This window comes from Stegodyphus dumicola, chromosome X1 (assembly GCF_044657685.1).
Source record: "Stegodyphus dumicola isolate Sdum_Otavi_A_Nest chromosome X1, ASM4465768v1".
Lineage (NCBI taxonomy): Eukaryota > Metazoa > Arthropoda > Arachnida > Araneae > Eresidae > Stegodyphus > Stegodyphus dumicola.
In genome coordinates this window covers 29,615,187-29,634,335 of record NC_140780.1, presented here as the reverse complement: position 1 = coordinate 29,634,335, position 19,149 = coordinate 29,615,187, and the positions used below count along the sequence as shown (strand labels likewise).

Genomic DNA, 19,149 nt, shown 5'->3' with positions numbered 1-19,149 from the left:
TTGCACGTTTAGCATATTTAACTGATATTTTTCAAAAATTAAATGAATTAAATTTAGGATTATAAGAACAAAATATTAATTTGTTTACAGTTAGAGATAAAAATAAAGATAATGATTAAAAAACTCGGGCTAATAATAAAAGAATTGGATAATAATATTCTAAGCTTTCTGCCACTTATAGAAAGTTTTCTAACCAAAAATAATTTGAAAATAGAAGAAGAATTAGCATTTGAGATTAAACATCATTGTTTTTCATTGATAAATAATTTCAACATGTATTTTCCTGAGGCTTTTGAAAAAGAAAATTGGATTAGAAATCCATTTTGTTCAAATATACCTGAAATTTTATCTCGTGAAGAAAAAGAACAATTGATAAAAAATTCCTGTGATCGAACTCTAACAGAAGATTTCAAAAATAACACACTTGTTAATTTTTGCTTTAACTGAAATAATGAATTTAGAAGCATTTCAAATAAAGCTATTAAATTTTTATTGCATTTTTGCACAAACTAAATGTGTGAACAAGGATTTTCTTCCCTGATATATTTAAAAAATAAAATGTGGATTCTAATTTACACTTAAAACTAAGTGAAATAAGACCAGACATAAAGAAATTGATTTCTCTTAAACAGGCCCAAATTTCGCACTAAATTTTAGAATAAAAATATTATAACTTAAAATCATAACCAATTTCTAATCTAATACTTTTATGTATGCATATTTAATTCAAATAGCCAATAGGTTGTGCAAACGGCAAAATACTTTTTAGCCCAAAGGGCGTTAGCCCAGCAGGGCTATTAGTTTCAAAACGGCATTTTCAGTCGATTCACTTTTTAAACTGTTGCCACCAAATATTATTGCTATGTATTACATTTAAAAAAACTAAATAATGAAGAATCTGCATGAATGTTTCTTGCACTGTACTTAGAGCCATCAAATTTTGAATAACGTAGTCTTCCAAACGAACATGACGACTTGGAAGCTTGAATCTTGAATTTCGAATTTGTTTTATTATATATTTAAACTTTTGCAAAATTTTAACGAATTTTTGATTAACAAACTCAACAATTTCAAATGGGAACACTGTACCCCCCCCAAAAAAAATTTTAATCTCCAGTGACTGTGTATTGGAAATTTTAAAGGTATGCCATTTTTAAATATTTTGCTGCTGAATTGAATTTTATGTGTTTTAAGTGCAAAGAACGTGATATTTATTAAATAAATTTAACACATGAAACGTTAAAAAAATGCACTTTTGGGCGTAATATAAAATCTGAAAGCAGTCAGATTTTCTTTCTTTCTTTTTTAGTCCAAAAGACATTAGCCCAGAATGACTAATAACTTCGTTTTGGCATTTTGCGTTGAAAACTTAAATGTCCTTTTCACTTTTTAAATTGTTGGCACCAAATATTATTGCTCTGTGCTATATCAAAAAAATTAAATAATTAAGAATCTGCATAAATGTATGTATTTCCCACACTGTGATAAAACAACTGTATCTAGAGCCATCAAATTTTGAATATCGTAATCCTCCACTGAATTTGGGCATCTGGAAGCCCTAACTTGGAATTTGCTTTATTATCGATTTCATATTTTGTAATACTTTAAAGAATTTTTTATTAAGAAACTCAATGATTTCAAAGCAAGCAATGTCAACACTGTATGAAAAAAAAAAAAAAAATATATATCTCTAGCGTGCAAGATTGTGTATCGGAAATTCTGAAGATATGCTCTTTTAAATATTTTGTTATATTGCTCTTAAATTGAATTTTATGGTTTAAGTGTGAAGATCATAATATTTAATAAATAAAGGTAACACACAAAATGTTCAAAAAAATGCCCCTTTGGGCATAATATAAAATCTGAAAGCTTTCATTTTTTAAAAAATATTCTATTTAGAAATTGAAAAACAATCATTGTAAAATGTAGTGGTGGTACTAAATTTTCAATTTTTGTTTAGGTGGTACACGTTAGTCAAAAGGTTGAGAACCACTGATTTAAATCTTTACTTCACGTCTCCCTTCCATTTTCCTACCAGAATGCACATTAATTTACGGTATTTAAGTCAAGATTGCTGGACTGTAAGACAGAGCACGTTCTGATGCTCAAGACCACATTACTAGGTATTGCTAGCTTATATAAAATCTTCTCGGCTTCGGCTTTGCATTATGGTGCCGACATTTAAATAGTTTCGCTGGTTAGATATATGAGCCAACTTCACATTAAATTAAATTTAGTCTTTGACTACTAGATTGATTTTAAATATGAACATACTGTTGTTACATCACCACAAGTGATTGGCTGAACTGTAAGCACAATTCATGAATTTATGTCCCAGTTCTGATTTAATGAAAAGGTTTGTTTTAAAACCTTCTAAGTCTTTGTAGTTCTGTCCAAACATAAGACAATTCACTTAACGTCTGTTAGGAATTTGATACTAGTTTCTGCTAATAAAACAAAGGTTTTTTAAGGTTGAAATGAAAGACAGATATTATCTTTAAGAATTTAAAACAATCTAATACAAACACGGAAAAAATCTGAACTACATATCAAACTTATTACCATAAAAAATAAAATTTTAGAACCTCACCTGTTTGAGCTAAATGTAAAAGCAACATCTGTGTACAATAATTCAGGATTCACAATTTCACGATATTTACGAAGGAATGATGTTATTTCACTACTGTATTCGAATGAACAGCATCTCAAATATATGATGTGATCCAGCTAAAAAGTAAAAAGTATATTATAAAATAAAAATGCATCTGGAACACTGTAAAAGTAAACATTTATTTCTAGTGCACAGAAAAATTCCATTAATAAAAAATCACAACTGTTTATCAGCAGAACTAACATAAATGCACATATTACTGTAGTGTACTGAACTTGTAACAAAATACTGGTAAGGTAGTGAGCAAATAACATGAAAACACAAATGCGAAAACACTTGTCAATAATTCTCCAAGTCGTCCTTTGGCAGCAAATCGTTTCTGCACATGCTTATGTAAATTAAATGAAGAACTTAATTCATAAATTGAAATCCACGAAGGTTCATGGACCCAGCTATCCCAACACCTTTCGGCTAGTTTATTATTTATAATTTAAAATAAAAAAAAAAACACTTTGACTAATTAAATTAATTCAAACTGTCATCTAACTTAAAAAAAAAAAAAAAAAAAAACACCAAGCGAAATAAATATATTTCATCATTATATTTTTAACTATTTACCGGGAAATCTATTTCTGTTTACAAAGTTATTGTATTTTTGTTGTTGTATTTTTTCATGTCTTTCTTTTGATAAAATAGTTAAGATCCTCAAACTCACTTATGTTTCGGCACTCTAATCACTTAATTATTTCGAATGTGACTTGTATTAGCACCTATACTATAGCCCACGGGTGGCCAGAGTGCGGCTCGCGAGCCTGATACGGCTCTTGTAGGCAATTTGTGCGGCTCATTATGCATATAAAATATATGTATGAAATAGGGTAAACTAAAACTATTCAGTTCCAAAAGAAAGTAATTAATTAGTTTTGAATCTTTTTACAAAGTTATCAGGGATTTCTTTCTATTTGAAACCTTCTCCACTACTTCTATAACAGGGTTCATAGCCACATTTTAGTTAAAAAAATAAGCACCTGTCTAATTACATTATACACAACTGCATAACCTTAAAAATTAGACTTGTAATTTAAAATATGAGAAATGCAGTATTTATTAAGAGAGAATAAGCATTACCTCAATCATGGAAAATAAATACTTTTTTTTTTTTTTTTTTTTTTTTTTTTTTTAATTTTAAATAACAGTTCAATTTACAGAACTAGTTTACAATGAGAGAAAAAAACCTATGTAGAACTAAACTATATTACAAGATTTAATGATAAATTTCAGTTCAAAATACAGAAAATAAATTATAATAAGGCACATTTATTGTATTCGCTTGGAACATAATAATAAATACAATTTATTTTTCCACTCATGTTGATATTTAAATAAATTCTGAATTAAATCTAAATTCTGAACATTTTCTAAATTTTCATTGTATATCAGCTTTCCCTTCACAGATATTGCAAGCAAAGTAATTTAAGTAAAAAAGAGGACCATTTCTGAAATCAGAAGACAGAAATTTGCTTCATGCAGTCATCCTTTAACAGTAAAAGCTTAACTAACCCGCATACTTGGAAATTGGCGAATATTTGGACAGTCGAGCGTAACTTGAAAAAGAGGACCGGAGTGTGTGTGTGGGGGGGGGGGGTAGACTGTAGCCGCTCTTTAGATTTTCCCGCTAAATAAATGCTTTTGACATTTCGATATGTGCATCATATAAAAATAAACCAATGGAACTGAAAAATATTCTGCTTAGCAAGCACAGTAAAACTTTTTTAAGTGTTCATAAACAAATCTCGGACAGAACATCAAAATTAATTATCTCTGCAAAATATCACAAACGTTATGGCGCAATACGTGTGCCGTAATTCTTTCCTACGTGATATTACGCAATCGGAATCCACAGCTGCCGGTATTGGGAGAATAAAGAACTAAATAACTGGGCTGTTTTTCATTCTAATTTTCAACAGACGGCGTTAAATTTCCGGAAGAGAATCATTCTTCTCTTGGGTTGGTAGATCACAGAACTTTTAGTCCTATTCAATCCAGATTGGAAAAAAAAAAAAAAAAGTCTGTTGCTTGTTTTGCAGCGAACTGTAACAGTTTGAATATTCGAGATTTTTCGGAGAAAGGTGAGAACCTCCCAATCTTCGTACTGTATAATGTATTGGCCAAAAAAATGAAATTATTTTGACTATTCGATTACTTTCCCTTTATTTAAGGCATTCCGAATATTATTCCTTAGAAAGCTAATCTGTGTTAAAACACAACCATATTTGGAAGTTTACTATACTTCAGCAGTTACTGCAACTATGTTAGTATAAACATTCATACATTTGCTCATAATATAAGCATAATGATCATAATAAACACGAATATGAACTGACCAAGCGGAACGAGAATGCAAATTATTAAGATCTTGATAGAAATTCAAATGTGTGCAGTATTTGGCTGGGAGGAAAAGAATGCCGAATGTGCCAGAATTTTCTACTGCTTTCGCAATTCTTTGACCAATAGAACGACAGGCACATGTCTGTACTCTTCGTGCACACTAAAGGTTATGTTAATGCAGAGAAAGGGGTAAAAGCTACTTCCGGGAGTATGAGTCACCATCTGACATTCCATATTAGGAAGAAAAGTTGTTTAGTTTTGGCTTTGGTACCGGGAAAAATAGCGCGTTCATTAAAAAAATAAAAAATAAAAAAGCACTAAAAGCAGAAAATAAGCACTGCAAACAAAAAAAAAGGGGGGGGCTTTAAAGAAAAAGTAAGCACCTGTAAGGGCCTTTATATTTTAATTTCAAATATAAGGAGTTATAAGCACTTATAAGGACCGCTACGAACCCTGTTCAAGCTACAATGACATGAAAGTTGAAAAACATCCCAAAGATTTTTCTGACAGTTTGTATATTTTTATTAATGTTCTCAAGAATTATAAAAATGATCTGGAACCGGAATGAACATATTTTTTATATAAATTAATAAACTGAAAGAAGACTTCCAATTTTGAAATGGCTGGTGGGCTGCCGATAGGGGTGCAACAGAGAAACTTTAGTAAATACATACGAAATGAGCATTCAATCATTATTTTATTACTGTAATGAAGTTTTGGGGACTGCTTCCATCAGTACAGTCAATGTTTTCACAAGATTACAAACCCAAGAGTCGACGTTTTGGCAAGATTCTAAGAAGTCGTTAAATATTTCTTCCCAATGTAATAACTATTTTTACTAATGCCCAATAAAGAAGAATTTACAAAAAAAAAAAAAAAAAAAGAAAAGAAAAAAAGAAAGAAAGAAAGATTGCAATTTCAGTGGTATTTGAATAATCAATATCTCTCATGATGGCGTTGACTGATACAGTATTTCAGCATGGCATCTAACGCAATCTGCCAAAATTTTTTACTAATCCGTACACTGCGTATAATTGAATATTCTCGAAACTATCTCTTGAATCGTCCCGATAATTTTGGACATAGATAACAAAATTCATGCACATCAGTTCTTGAAACAATCTCTCGAATTGTCCTGATAACTTTGGACGTGGATAACGAAGTTCATGCGCATCATTGAAAATTCTCGAAACCACCACTTGAATTGTTACGATAATTCTGGACATACATAACCTATTGCTAATAAATCTAGTAGTTGCCGGGCTATATAAACGCGTCGTCGAGTACATATTTAAACAGTCTACCAGCCGAAGTCTTCTACCTAGCTGTTTAATTTTGAGCTGTTTCTCAAATACATGGCAAGTCAAAACTAATGTTACAGAAAGAAAACATACCTGTCACTACTACATTGAATTTATTTTGCAAATGCAGATATAACATGAACGCGTAACCCTTCATATTTCTATGTACATGCAAAGATGTTCGATGTGGAGGCCTTTTGTAACACGGCAGACGTCTGCGCAATAGTTCCTAAGCTTCATAAGCTAAGTAAGTTCCTAAACTTCATAAGCTAAGTAAGTTCCTAAGCTAAATAGGTCAACGGATCCACTATATTCTAACTGCTGGGCCCATAAAGGAGGTCAAATGACTTACTGTCTCGTCTTGAATTTCTAAGTAAAATAACTCAGAAGAAAGTTTAAAGTAAATTATCATCAGCCTAACGGTTACATAGTACAACTTTCGATTGGGCTACCTAACCTGTGTGAAGAAATTAAATCTCAAATGAAATTTGAAGTGAAGTTTGTAGGCAGTGAACACTTTAGAAAATAAAAGATGAGATTTTTAAAAATAAACGTATATGGGAGCAAAATTTCACATTATTGCCAGAAATTTGTAGCGATCAAGCTGTGGATCATTGCACAGTTTTTCGCTTGGCTACCAAGCTTTCAAGAAGGACGTGTCAGACGTACATGATGATCGAAACTTAGGAAAACAAAAAATATCAACAGATTAAAAGAAAAAAAAAATGCTGTCATCAGAGCCACGGAAACAGTGCAGCTCCACAGCTGCAGTACTACGTGAATGAAAATACTACGTGGGTGAAAAATGTTATATATGCCGCGCAGCAAAATGACCCTAACCTAATGCGATATTTACCAGCCTCTAACCTAGTGCAGCAAAATGCCTCTAACTTAATGCAAGGTAAAAAGAAAGAAGGTCATCAAACCTGAAATCGAAAAATACTAGTAAATGTCACAAGCTAAAGAAGATTTCACCAATATCAATATGCCGATTTTGACGGAAACTTTGGAAAAGAGATGTTTGTGTTCGGTTGATTCCTCACTGCTTGATGTAACATTATAGATGTGAAGATTTGATGATTAAGGTGAAAGATCTCTATCTGGAATAACAATATTTGATAAAATGAGAATTTGACATTTTGGCTAAAATTTAAATGGTTGTCAAACTAGTGATTCTTCCCAAGACTCCAAATATTTCAGCATGCACAGCCATTGGTGAAATAAATTATGATCTCTGCCTAGGATTATCAAGGAATTATTACGAAAAATAGAGTTTCATGTGGGAAAAGTATTCATTAAGCATATTATTGTGAACGGTTGTGAAATATGTGAAGCTATTGCATAAAAATGTTTGACTTGCTTAGGGATAGGAATTAATTTTGAAGGAGTTCCGCAGAAAATTGAGATAAGTCTCCTAACCAAGTAAGAAGCTGAAGGTTCACTCCCCACAAAAAAAAAAAAAAAAAAACCTCGTAAAATTCTTCCACAGATTTAAAGAGCTCTATATGGATTGCGGCTCACCAGCGGCCGAGCGGTAAAGTCGCTGAACACTGGTAGTTCGGTCCGAGGTTCGAATCCCGCGAACGGGCTGGCTGCATGGGTGTTTTCGTGGTTTTCCCCATGTGTAACGTGTATGCGAGCCAGTTTCCCTTAGAAAGTCCTCCACGAAGGCATTCCTTCCCTTAGGCAGACAGCCCTCGAGGCTTTGCCATAATTAAGTACATCAACCTCCTATATGGATTGCAAGGCAAAACAGGTTTCTTCAGCAGTTACTCACGCCAAGCAAGGAATGAATAAATGTATGACTTATCGTGATGTAGCTATTGTGGCTAGTTTGATAGAGCCGGATACGCAGTTCACAGGACTGCACTGCCGGCAATAACCTGTCAGTCAGTCAGTCAGAATAGCAAATCTTCGAGGCGGATCACAACTGCTGTGAACAATGGGATCACACAGGAATGTAAGCAGATACTGCCTGAAGAAAAATTAACTGGAGAGAAAAAATATTAGGGAGAATAATTAAATAGAAATATTAGTATTGAGTGTTAGATTAACTTCGTATTAGTGACCATTAAATGTTCAAAAAGTAACTTAACCTGAATAGTAATTACCAGAAATGGAACTATTTGTAATTTTACTTATTTGTTGCACGACAAGCCATCATTGGACAGTTTGAAATCTATCAAATTTTTACATACATAATATCAGAAATTAAATTAGCGATTAATAAAGAAACGTGGCACTGCATGATTTCTATTTCAAATTCCACCTGTATTGAAAAATTAATCTATCAAAACAAGTCGCATTTCAGATAGCAAAGGATCGCAAGTAGCTCGCGAACCGCAGTTAAGGTGTCAGAGAGCCGCAGTTTGGCCATGTCTGTCATAGAAATTAAAATACTAAGGCTTCGTTTCGGATAGTTAAGACAGGCTGCTTGAACTATGATTAATCAGTTTACGAGTTTTAACGTAGAAACCAGGGTTATGATGCAGTTTTTTTCCTTTGCTTCCTTAGATAAAAGAGATTTGTATATAACCAGTGGCGTAGCTAGGGTGGGGCAAGGGGGGACATCTGTCCCTGGGCGCAGCATTCAGGGGGCGCCAAATTGATGTTACGAAATTTTAAAATAAAATATTTTCCGTTCATGGCACAGAGAAAGGGGCGCAAAATCTTCTGTTGTCCCCGAGCGCTGAAAACCCTAGCTACGCCTCTGTATATAACTGTTTTTCGTACCAATTACAGGCTGTGCTTTTCTTTGGGTTCCGCAGCTAGCCTAGCTATCTCAGAATATACGTAACGGATTTAATTGTAGCTATTACGAAAGGATGTTTTGCATTATTTTTTCTTCCTTTATTTTTTAACAGGCTTCGTACACATTTCTGCACACGGAAATTAAGTACTTTTAAGGACTATTAATGAAAAAAATTAAGGACCTATGAGCAAATGGGAACTGAATAAATTCAATTAAAAATATTATTCTATGCCTGAATTTCAGTTTTGTAAGACCATCCTGAAAATAAAATAGATCCCTAAATAGTATGCATTATTACTAAACATGAATTAACTAACATAATTATTAATAAGTTTGAGAATAAAATAAACTTCATGCAGTTTATCAAGTAGCATTAAATATTTTACACTTATAATAGTTGGACATATTTAAAAGAAGCTAAGTGACATGTACGTTTCACTAATAGTTAGCTTTATGCTGAATTTCTTTTTTTTCTTTCTTTCTTTCTTTTATGTCTCATTTTGTCACATACTTGGTCAGTCTAGAGCAGTGCTCTGCAACCGGTGTGCCGCGGCAGACTGGTGTGCCATGAGTAGGATATAGGTGTGCCGCAATCAAATACATGTATTTGACATTTTGCAATTTTTTATCATGTATTTAATACACAATGACAATTTTTTTTCCTTAATAATTTCTATTTTAAATGTTTTTATATATTTCACTGTTGTGTGGTTGTGTGTGTGATTGTAAGTGTGTCAGCATTTGAATTTTTTCGGCACTTCCTTGATAACTCGGAACTCTTTGGTGTGCCACGAAATTCCAGAAAGATTTTTTGTGCGTCGCAGGTGAGAAAAGGTTGCGGAGCACTGGTCTAGAGGCTTAGCAAATAGTAGGGAGATTTTATGTCAAACGGCATAGGTTAAAATGAGAAGTGAGATCATAATCAGCATGATTCATAACAAAAGACTGAATGTTGTCCCTCTGCTGCTTGTCTATAGAGAGACCTGCTGATTGGAAGAAACCTAAAAGGCCTGATGTAGGCACGGTTGGCAAGTGTTGAAAGTTAGTCAAGCTCTGCTTAGTGCAGTTAATGTCATAGCCTTGTGTAGAGTTTCAGCGGTTGTAACCCAGTTAATATACTTCAAGGTTCCAATAAGCCGTTAAAGCACCAGAGGTGATAAGTTGTTTTATATATATTTTATATATATATTTGTTTTATATATATATAAGTCTCAGTAGATGCAAAGAATAAGTTTTACTTGATGGTGTTACTTGATGGGTGTTGGATGATGGTCCTCCACACAAAGGATTTGGCGATTGGATCCCCTAAAAACCCCAGTCGCCCTTTAAAAGGGGAAGTATATAAGGTATTTCTCCCACTTTCTTGGCGACTCTTCGTGGTGTAGTGGTTTGCACACTGGTAGCGGTATTCCAGAGATCCGCAGTTCGATTCCCGGCGAAGCGTTGTTAATTTTTTAATCTTTCCTGCTTTCAAAAATACTTAATGTCTCTACAAGTCTTCCCAAACATTTTGGCTAGTTCATATCGATTTCCTTCTCTTTAATTATCGATCTTTTCTCACAATAATTAGAAATTTGTCTGAATATGCAAACCAATGTTCTCGCTAGTTTCTGTGTGCTTTATCTCCTAATTTGTCAACCTCTCCACAATGTACCTATGAGGGTTTACTTGATCTTGTAAAAGTTAAATAGCCCCCCCCCCCGATAGACGTGAAGCAAATTATCACTGTATCTGAAAGTAACTACAATATCAGACAAAGAACTTAGAACATAAAGGCATGTTCTGATGCTAACAAAGTCAACTACAGCTCACGGTGACGTAATTAAACAAGAACAGTAAAATTCTAACTAAAAACGTGGACTAGTGTTAAAGATAATACAATTTAATTTTAATTTAATCTCGCTCAGTAACTTTATCATATGAGGAAACAAGAATGGGAAGTTATAGTAAAGGCTGAAATGATAAACAATCGGGTAATTTACATAATAACTGCACATATCTTTGAAGAATAATTTTCTTTATGTATTAGTTTTCTTTCTTCAGCGTGTTTCCTTTTAATTTTAGAATTTGATTAAGGATTTCTGTTATTCTAAAAAACACTAAATGCATTTAGATTGTACAGAAAAAGCAGCTAATTTTGTTTCTTTAGTAATATGAACATTCCGAGAAATATGAAATATATATGGTAAAGCCCGGTTACAGAGCTGGAGTGTCAGAATTTTTAGAATTTAGTGACACACAGAACAACAAAATCTAGAAATGGCAAAGTTTTTAGAATTTAGAGCAGGTATTGGAAGCAGAATTTAGATGGGCACTAGCAACAGAATTTAGAATACACAGAGCTTGCATCAGGTGGGAAAATGCATAGCACCAGCTCTGTGGACGATGCATTTAGACATATTGGATGAATCTTTTAAATTGTAAGTTTTCAATTTCTTTATTAATAAAAAATCTCTTTTTGTAATGCCTGTCCAAGTGATAAGATTAGAAGCATTTTTGATATTTTCCATGCTTTTGTCTAGTGAAAAGTAGAGAAAATAAAGGGAAGGTAAACATGTTAAGAAAAAAGATTCTAGTATCAGGAGTAAAACATTCAAATATTGTTTCCATTGTTCTTCCAGACGTTCTCCAAAAAGTAAGAAATTCATCGCAAACTTTCTGTAAAATGCATCATGCATCCATTACGTGTTGATATGTTGATACTATGGAGACATTTTTAATTTTGTCACATATTTCACGAATCTGCTAGAATCGTGGGTCTATAAATCTTGCCTTCAAATCCTACTAAACTGTCCATGCTGCAATGTCAAAAATAGTAAAGAAAAATTATCCCAACCAATTCTGTAACAGCAAAAAGCCAAAATTATTTTGAAAAAAAGGAAGGAAAAAGTGTAAAATTAATTTTATAAAGAAAACTGATGCATATTCTGAGAATTTTGCATAATCTGAGACAATTTCATGGGAAAAACGCTTACTATGAAAAAATTAAAAAGAAGACATTTTAATTAATTACATAGCTAATTTTGCTTTTACTAAGAGCTGTTTCATAAATTATGCTTTATAGCTATATACCTCGTTTATTTTCCAGATTTAAAATATTGCATAATAAATTGCCAAAATAAAACTTTATAATATGACAGCGAAAAATAAAAATGTTTTATTTTAATGTTATTTTTTAAATATAATTCTAGTATATTACCATTATTTTAATGAAATTTATCAATGTGATGATGTTTTAAAAACAACGCCGAAAAATTCTCATATCTCGGAATTAAAAATTTTCTATAGAAACTGATCTTAAAATCGCCAAAATGTTGACAAGTTGTCAAATTTAGAACCATTTAATAAAAGAATTCACAACCCAAAAGCGAAAAGTTGTTTAAGAGCTCTTTATTAGAAAAAATGAATTTCGAAATGCTTATGTTTCACTTCTTGCTTAGAAACTCGAGTATCCCATCATTTATATTAGAAATAGAAACAAATTATAACTCATGAACCCATTCAAAAAAGATAACCATATACGTCAGTGAATTGCCAAAAATATTCCTCCAAAATGCTAATTCACACTCAAAATGGCAGTCGTAAAAACATAGAGAAATTTCAGATGATTAAAATTAAGGACCTTCTACTGATTTTGGCCAAAATTAAGGAATTTTAAGAACCAAAAATCGATTCAAAAAAATTTAAGGACTCAAAGGACCTTACGAACCCTGTTTAATGCTGAATGAGTACTGACTCACGACTAATATTGAAAATTACGATTTGTTTTTCATAAAAGTTATCATGAGTTTAACCAGAAAGCTTCTCCAAGCTGTAGATAATAGCAAAAATCTTAATCCAACACCCGTTCCGGTAGACAGGTAAAAATGTTCGTGCGGTTTCGAGATTGAAACTGATCATACAACTCTCGCACCGTCCCCCAAAACGAATACATAGTGTCGGAACATAGTTACTGGTGAGGAAGTAATATTTGGAACGGTAATAGTTAAAGTTAGTACCGCTAGATGACGGCTTGTGGATATATTTAAAATATCAGATTTTTACTGCATATGTTCACGATGTAAATATTTAAAGTACAAAAAAATATAATTTCTGTTCAACTTTTAGTTTCTTCTTATTTAATTTCAATCTGAACGGCCAGAGTTCAGATTGTGACTGAATTAACGGTAATTGTATATTAACTAAAAAATATCAGTTTGAATAAAAAGAATTAGAGTGTGTTTTGCTTGAATCCTGTTTTAAAAGATATTTGAGTCTACACGCAACCTAAAACTAATAAAATAATTATTAAAACAAGGAGACACTTAACAACTGGTGACTGTGAATTAGAAAATTTTTTGCCATGGCCAACGATATAACTGCCCAACCGGCTGCCGAAGCTAGCAAGGTAAACATGAAAATTCCGCCATTTTGGGTTTAAAGACTGGAAATGTGGTTTTACCAAGTAGAGGCTCAATTCCTAATTAGTGGCATCAAGAGTGAAGAAACGATGTTCAATTATTTGGTCCCGAATTAGAACTTAGATTTATGGAGAACATCAGGGATATCATAAAAGACTCTACGAGCAACAAATACTAGGCAGCTAAGGAAAAATTACCCAACACTTTTCAAGAAAGTGAAAATCACCGCATTAAACGTCTACTCACCGGGTTGGAACTTGGCGACATGAAACTCAGCCAGCTCCTTCTCAAAATGAAATCTTTGGAGGTACACATGTCGGACAATATCTTGCGATCTCTCTGGCTGGAAAATATGCCATACGCTGTCAAACACATACTAATGGTTAACGATAAGAGTCTGGACAAATTGACCACAATGGCTGATAAAATTGTGGAGTTAAACGCATGCCAGGAATTGGCTGGTGTGGGCGTAATACAATGATAGAAGAAGTACAGCAAAAAAAAAAAAAAAAAAAATCCTTCCATTAGAGCTCCAAACTGCCTGGGACTCCAGACCACAAGTTCCAACTTCAGTAGGAGCCGCAGTAGCTGTTCGAAGTTACAATAAAATAGAAATTTGATGAAAAGGGTAAATTGTCTTATTACCATTTCAAATCTGTCGCTAAGTGTTATCTTGAAAAATGCAAGCAACCTTGTCAGTGGAGAAAGTCGGGAAACGTCAGTTAACAGTAGACTCCGCGGCCAGCACTGATTCAAGGAATTATTATAATTGCCCTAAATTCGTGTTATACGTTACCAATAAGAAACCGGGATTATGGTTTTTCGTGGACAGCGGAGCAGATGCGTCCCTGATTCCAAGAACTACTCATTGTTTTTAATGCATTATATACTGCCAATGGCATAGAGATCCCAACCTACGGGTAAGAACTCTTAAATCTCGATTTGGGATTTAGACGACAATTTTAGTGCCATTTATCGTCGCCAGAATTAATAGAGGTATCATTGCGGTATATTTTCTCAATTATTTTCAGCTGCTTATTGACATTCATAATAGAAAATTGTTTGATGATGTTATTCAGTTGTCCGTAAAGGCTACAGTTAGGTCTATCTCAGATGAATGTATCATCAACACACTGAATAATGACCTTAAATCAACGTTTTATAAACTATTTATACCATACCCAGACATATGTTTCCAATAGACATATGTTTCCAATAAGCCATATGTTTCCAGTAGCTCAAGTAAACATGATGCGAAACTTTACATAACAACCAAAGTGTTACTCGTGCATTCACGAGCACATCCACTCGATCTTGAAAAACTTGGCTTAGTCAAGTCTTTCAGTGGGCTAGTCTCCTACACTTATTGGGGAAAACGATGGAACATTTAGAGCCTGCAGGGACTATATAGCCGGTTAAATGACCAAACTATGTATCTTTTGTATCTATAAACCAAAAATAGTCTCTACAGAGTGACGACATCTGAGTGACTACAGTGTTGTCGAATTATCTCATTTAATCGAAGTATGTCATACTAAAGCCAAAATCTATTTTATTCAGGAAGTATACAGGATATTAATATATACATATTCAATTCTTTAGAGTATTTTTTTAATTTCAAAATAAAAATGGGTTTTAACTTGACAGACTCACGTATAACATCAGATCATTACACAGACGCACGGCAAAACAATAATTAATAAATATAACTGCTTAATTCTAACACTTCAAGGAAAATAGTATCATTAGAAATTTCAAATAATTAGAGCAATTAAAAATATAAAATGATTTCACATTTTCAATAAAAATTGCAATCAGCTTTCGTACTTGGATTCCAGTTAATCATCTAAAACAGTTTTATGCTAAATACGTATGACAAGTTCACTAGTTTAAGAGCTAATCCTAAAAAATTCAAAATGCACAACAAAAAATCATACTTCAAAATAGCCATCCAAACAGCTGAAGGCCCCCCCCCAAAAAAAAAAATCTTGCTATGATATCATTTCCTCACAAATTAATACCACAAGGAGACTTCTGCACTTATTAATAAAGAAAAGTCTTAATATTTTTTCCAAGACGTAGCAGAGCATATTTTCACTGGATCGCTTGCGCTCAAGCTTACAATGAATATTTGGCGGAAATGATATAACAATCCATATTTTGCTCCGAAACGAAATTTTCATAGCGAAAACAATAACATCTTTTTCCAGGCGTTAAAAACCAACAAAGACAGATAAAATGAATTTCACAATGTATATTTTAACGTATGCAGAAATTAACACAAAAACATGATTTAAGCATGGTAAGCAGCAACAGTTTAATAAAAAACTTTAAATTAAAACCCACAGACATATTCCTTTACATTATTTTTTGATAGAATGTAAGAGAAACAAAACATCTAGTATACGAAGATAAAAATTAAACAGAATAGCTCAATCGTTTCTGGCGCACAGCATTCATCATTCAGTGTCCCCGGTTTTACTTATAGGAAAGCGTGTCTCTTGAAGGCACTGCGGACGAAAACAGCCGGAGAGGGAAACATCGTGATAGAAACAGAAACAAGAGAAACAGAAAAAATTATAGTTGTAAAACATCGAGTTAAGAAATACAATAGTTGCAAAACTTCGAAATTTAAAAATTAAAAAAATTATTAAAAAAATAAGACTAAAAAATAAACCACCTTATAAAACATCGCCCTGGACGATGTAACGGTTAGCTCGTAAGCTGAAACTGACTGTAGCCCGAAACCAAATATGTGAATTCAATTAGATACATATCTTTTGTCTTCCCACCCTCTTCGCGGATGCAATATCGGCAGCTTCCAGTAGCGTTTCTTTTCGGTTATGAGATGGCTATGTTCGACAATTCCCCACGAATACTGAAGAAACAAGCATCCGGCCATTTAGGATGGAATGATGGAGCCCCATTGCATTTTCGGATATTAAAAGTTTCTGGAGTATGCATGTTCGCTATAGCAATACACAATAATCTGCGAGTGCAAGAATATAGGTAGAATATTTTTACCCAGATTTCCTTAAATGAATTTGTAGACGTATTAGGTTGTTTTGCAGCAAGAGAGGTGAGAAATGAGCAAATGAGCTGAGAATGAGCCGGGACTCGAACCTGGAGCTCTCAAATATGCGCCGAGTATACTACCTTTACTCCACGAAGGCATACTGGAAGGAGGGAGACAATACCTTATACTTTATATATACACTTGGCGTGGCCTGTTATGACGACAAGACCAACTTATTTGGTTAGGAAGGTCGGGCTGCACCCACATCTGGTACCTTAAAAGGCGACTGGTGATTAAGGAACCCATCGCCAAATCTGGTGGTGACGAATTATTGTTCACCACTTTTTATTTCAGACGCCACTGTAGAACCATGACTTTTTTTTTTTTTTTTTTTTTTTTTTTAAAAGCAGGAGACATGAAAAATGAGCAGTGTCCTCGCCGGGATTCGTACCTGGATCTCTCGAATACGCGGTGACTGTGTTACCGTTACACCACGAAGGCATGCTGGAAGGAGGGATAAAGTACCTTATAAACTCATGTCTATGAAACATCAAGAACGAAACTAAACATTCAAAATCGATAAACAAGTAGAAATTACAGCTACGTACGGCAACAAACAAAAATTTGAAACTTATGTAGTTAGTTATTATACGAGTCATTATTTAACTAATTCTTTTTTGAAAATACGTTACTAGTTTTTAATGAAAAAGCACAATACAAAAACAATTAGTAAAAGGAAGGTGAACTGTATAATGCTACCTCATGTTAAACTTATTCGACTGTTGTCAAATTTTAAACTTATTCGACTGTTGTCAATTTTTAAATTAAAAAAAAATGGATAAATTTTAAAAAATTTATCCATTTTTTCTTTCACTGCTCTTAGTCTGTTCCCATTACATTCAATTAGTCTAGTTCAGGTATCAAACTGGCGGGCCGCTTGCATCCCCCGAAGCAAGAGACTACCCAGCACTCTTTTTATGCGACCCGTGAATACATTTCCAGTAAGTTAATTAGTTTTATTATGATAAGAATTTGAAGAAAATTCAGGAGCTTAAGGATTTTGAGTCCACTTTTACAATATTTTCATTGCTATTGAAAACAGAACCGTTCCTAGGTCATTGGCTGCCCGCGTACTTTCCTAAGATTGCCGCCCCCAAATTAAAAAAACAAAGTGCTCAATGATTTATAAAATTTTCATTTCATGCATACTAAGTACTTACATATAACAAATTGAATAAAAAGGACTTACATATTACAAGTACTTACAATGAATTAAAAATATTTAGGTGTATTATCGCGAGAGTCCGGCCGCCCGCGTACTTTTACGCGCTGCACCCCCGTTTGGAACGGCCCTGATTAAAAAAATGTCAGTAAAAATGTGAGCCACAAAAAAAAAATCTACAAATGGACGCTATAATATAAATCGTACTTAAAGATTTGAAGATACAGATTTGATTAACCTTCTTCGCTCGTATCAAAAGACAAATAACCTCAGTTATGAATTTTTGCAATAACAATAATGGCTTTGTTGGGAAATATATTTATATATGAATAGCTTTCCTTCCGCAGCTGAAAAATAATAGGTCTAAAAAAAGAACCAGACTGGCCACGCCATGAGGTGTTGCGGCTGAAAATTGTAGTAAGAAATAAAGTTTATAATTATTTTACATACAAATATACGTATTTTTTCAGTATGCTACAAAGAAAAATTTAATAAATAAAAGAAAGATAATAAGTTGCCATTATTTATTCTCAAGTTTCGCCTAACTTGGAATGTTTTAGTTATTTGTTTACTTTTAGTTTAAGTTATTTAGTGGTTAATTCCACTTATTAGAATTATTTGAACTAAACGTCGGTTTGAAGCAGACAAAAAATAAACATAAATTGGAATTTTTCCCCTTTGTGCCATTATTATTGCTATTTACGCCAGTTTTGACAAACACTTGGTAAATAAAATTTGAAGTTCAATTTAAAAATGTGTTTTGTTAAAAAAAAAGCTTTTCATTTTGGTGAAATAAAAGTTCGGCCTGTCAGCCGCTTTAAGATCGTGCATTCGGAGCGCATATAATTTGCATTTAAAAATCACTGGTTTAGTGTCCTTTTGGATTTTGAGGATTTCCGAACACACTTGAGATTACAATCATGAGTGTCATGATTCCCAAAGATTTGAAAGAAAACTAAATCAATCCGAAAAGACTACCCAGCAGTCTCTATTTTTAGACAGTGATGTCTAAGCTCATTTGCAAGTTTAACCCTTTTAGTAACATCTCATTTTATTCATTCTTTCCACAGTGCTTTCACTCAGTCACTCATTCTGACACCTTTCATCAAGTATTGTTATCGTCTTCAGGAAGATCAGTTTCTTAACCATCTGTTTACACGCATGACATTCGTTGATTCTAGCATTTGTTCTTCCGTCAAATGAAAAGAACACGTACTATGGAACAATAAACTGCTGCCCAGAATATGAAATATGAAGAGTTCTCGAAATATTAGCTAACACCGGTGTATCTTCAAACAATTTTTACCAAACTTCTTGTGAACATCCTTCAGCCCAAGACAGGGCTCTGCCAACAGACACTTTTTTTAAACCACGGAATCATCTAATAAGGTTTCCTCCGGAAACAAAGCGGAGAAAACACCGTCGTAAATAAAACATCTCATTTGGAGGAAAAAAAAAA

General features: G+C 33.3%; 1 protein-coding gene across 4 annotated transcripts in view; it reads right to left on the bottom strand.

Annotated features, from left to right (window-relative positions):
- Window positions 1-19,149, bottom strand: part of LOC118199566 (telomerase protein component 1-like) — a 507,852-nt gene that overhangs the window by 281,417 nt on the left and 207,286 nt on the right. For all 4 annotated transcript variants that reach the window (XM_085808431.1, XM_085808432.1, XM_085808434.1 and 1 more), the window contains one exon: window positions 2,591-2,727. In XM_085808431.1, coding sequence (XP_085664557.1) covers window positions 2,591-2,727 — 137 coding nt within the window. The remainder of the gene's footprint in view (window positions 1-2,590; window positions 2,728-19,149) is intronic.